The sequence below is a fragment of the Austrofundulus limnaeus genome, unplaced genomic scaffold (assembly GCF_001266775.1).
Source record: "Austrofundulus limnaeus strain Quisiro unplaced genomic scaffold, Austrofundulus_limnaeus-1.0 Scaffold835, whole genome shotgun sequence".
In the NCBI taxonomy this organism is placed as follows: Eukaryota; Metazoa; Chordata; class Actinopteri; order Cyprinodontiformes; family Rivulidae; genus Austrofundulus; species Austrofundulus limnaeus.
In genome coordinates this window covers 80,441-82,705 of record NW_013953237.1, presented here as the reverse complement: position 1 = coordinate 82,705, position 2,265 = coordinate 80,441, and the positions used below count along the sequence as shown (strand labels likewise).

The window sequence follows — 2,265 nt, the reverse complement described above, 5'->3', positions numbered from 1 at the left end:
AGTTGACATTTTAAACCTTAATAAAAAATCGATACAGGACTTTAGAATATCAACACAGTATCGGGAAATGAAATATCGCGATATTTCAGTGTATCAATATTTTCTTACACCCCTACCAGTTATGTGAAATACACATAACATCACATCACATTATAACATTTTAGACAACATTGAATTGTTTTTATGTCTAAATAAGTAATTTAACTTGAGGTTCTTGTTATAATGTCCACTTTATTTTCATATTGTTGAAAATTTGAGGAATGTTTTTGTTGTTGAAACTGTTTTAAAATATATATATAAAATCCCTCTGTACTTCTGTTATGTACATTTGTGCTACAGCAAAAATACTGGCTTTGATTATGATTACAGTTTTCTGCTAAATAAATGATCTAAAAATTACATTATCTTTGTTTTTATGATCATTTTCTACTGTGATATATACTGTTACTGTGATATATGTACAGTTACTGTGATATATACTGTAACTGTGATATATGTACAGTTACTGTGATATATGTACAGTTACTGTGAAGAGATTCAGTTTATACCCTGATATGAATCTGAGGTCATACTGCCCAGCACTAGTTTTTATCTTTTTATTACCTGAAGCTGAGGATGTTTTTACCATCAGTCTGTTAGCAAAATATCTGCTGAACCAGTGGATGGATTGAATGAAACAAAGTGTACTCTACAGCCCATTCAGATTTAAATCTGAGACCACCAGGTGGTCTCTGCAGCCTGTCTCTCCTCACATCTGTCTTGAAATGTTTAAAGTTAAGCTAAACTCGTGTGTTTCTGGCGACATGTTTTCCTTTAAATCAGTTGGTTTGACTTCCTGTCAGCAGAAGCTTTGAACCAAATCAAGCTGTATTTTTACACGTTTGTATTTGTGTTTTTCAGAACCAGACGTTGTGTAAGGGCCTGAACGAGCTGCAGAACGGACAGGTAGGATGATGCTCAGCTGGTTGGGGGCGGGGCTTTAGTATCTGGGACCACAGGTTGTTTTATTTGTTTCCGTGCATCTTCACAGTGATCTCACTTTAATTACACAGCTCATTAGAGTGACCAGAGAGGGTCCAAACACAACCAGAACAAAGAACAAACCAGACTGACTTCCTGTGACCCACACAGGTGATTTACTGCAGAGAAACAGAGCAAAGTGTTGCAGCCGATGATTCAGAGCTCTGGTTGAGTCTGAATGGTTCCTGTCTGCACACGCTCCTGTCGGCTGAAGAACTGCAGGTTTCAGTTTGCACAGAACAGTTACAGGAGGTGATGAAAGAAGAGCTGCAGCCTGATTTCATCCTGGTGTGGAGGCTGCGCAGCGTTCTGCAGCTGAGACTCAGAAACCTAATTAAGCCATGTCTGTGCTGCTGGAGGATTGTTGCAAAGCATCGGCTGAAACACTTTCACAGCTTTAAATAAGTTTCTGCCTCCAGCTGATGCAGGACTTCCACCACTGCAATACTAGTTTTGTTCTTTAGGAGATTTTATTTTGAAAGAATCTTTGGATTGATTCTGGATCAGAACGTTTATTATAGTACTTTGACTTGTACTCAGTAGTGTTGTTCCTGATGTTGGAGGTTCAGTTGGTCCTGAAGGATTAATAAAATGGTTTTAATTTGAAGCTCTGGTTGGCTGATGTTTGGTGTCGTCTGTCTCTTGACTGTGAAGGACACCGACCCGTTTGGACTTCCACCTCCACTGATGGCTGCCTGCTATGAGCTAATTAAATATTGACTTGTGGTATCGAGCCGTGGCTTTAATTTGAAGTGATTTCAGCTGAACGATAAGATGGTGAGGAAACACTCAGTGGGTGACTTCAGTCAGCTGGTAAACAGGATGTAATGAGGTGGACGAACTAATGATTGAGTTACAGCCTCAGATTAATCAGAATGGAGGATGGAAGCCTGTTTAGGCCAATGTGTTATTAATAAAGTACCTGACTTCCTGTCTATACAAACAGGTACATTTCCTGACTTCCTATCTACTGTCTATACAAACAGGTACATTTCCTGACTTCCTATCTAAAACGGGTGCATTTCCTGACTTCCCGTCTATATAAACAGGTGTATTTCCTGACATCCTGTCTATATAAACAGGTGTATTTCCCGACTTCCTATCTATATAAACAGGTGTATTTCCTGACTTCCTGTCTATATAAACAGGTGTATTTCCTGACATCCTGTCTATATAAACAGGTGTATTTCCTGACATCCTGTCTATATAAACAGGTGTATTTCCTGACATCCTGTCTATATAAAC

At 38.8% G+C, this 2,265-nt stretch overlaps 1 protein-coding gene across 1 annotated transcript in view; it reads left to right on the top strand.

The window, feature by feature from the left end:
- LOC106532825 (PHD finger protein 21B) overlaps nt 1-2,265 on the top strand; it is a gene marked incomplete at its 3' end in the record, with an annotated part of 39,397 nt that overhangs the window by 23,885 nt on the left and 13,247 nt on the right. Inside the window, 1 exon segment of the mRNA XM_014028979.1 lies at nt 901-945. Coding sequence (XP_013884433.1) covers nt 901-945 — 45 coding nt within the window.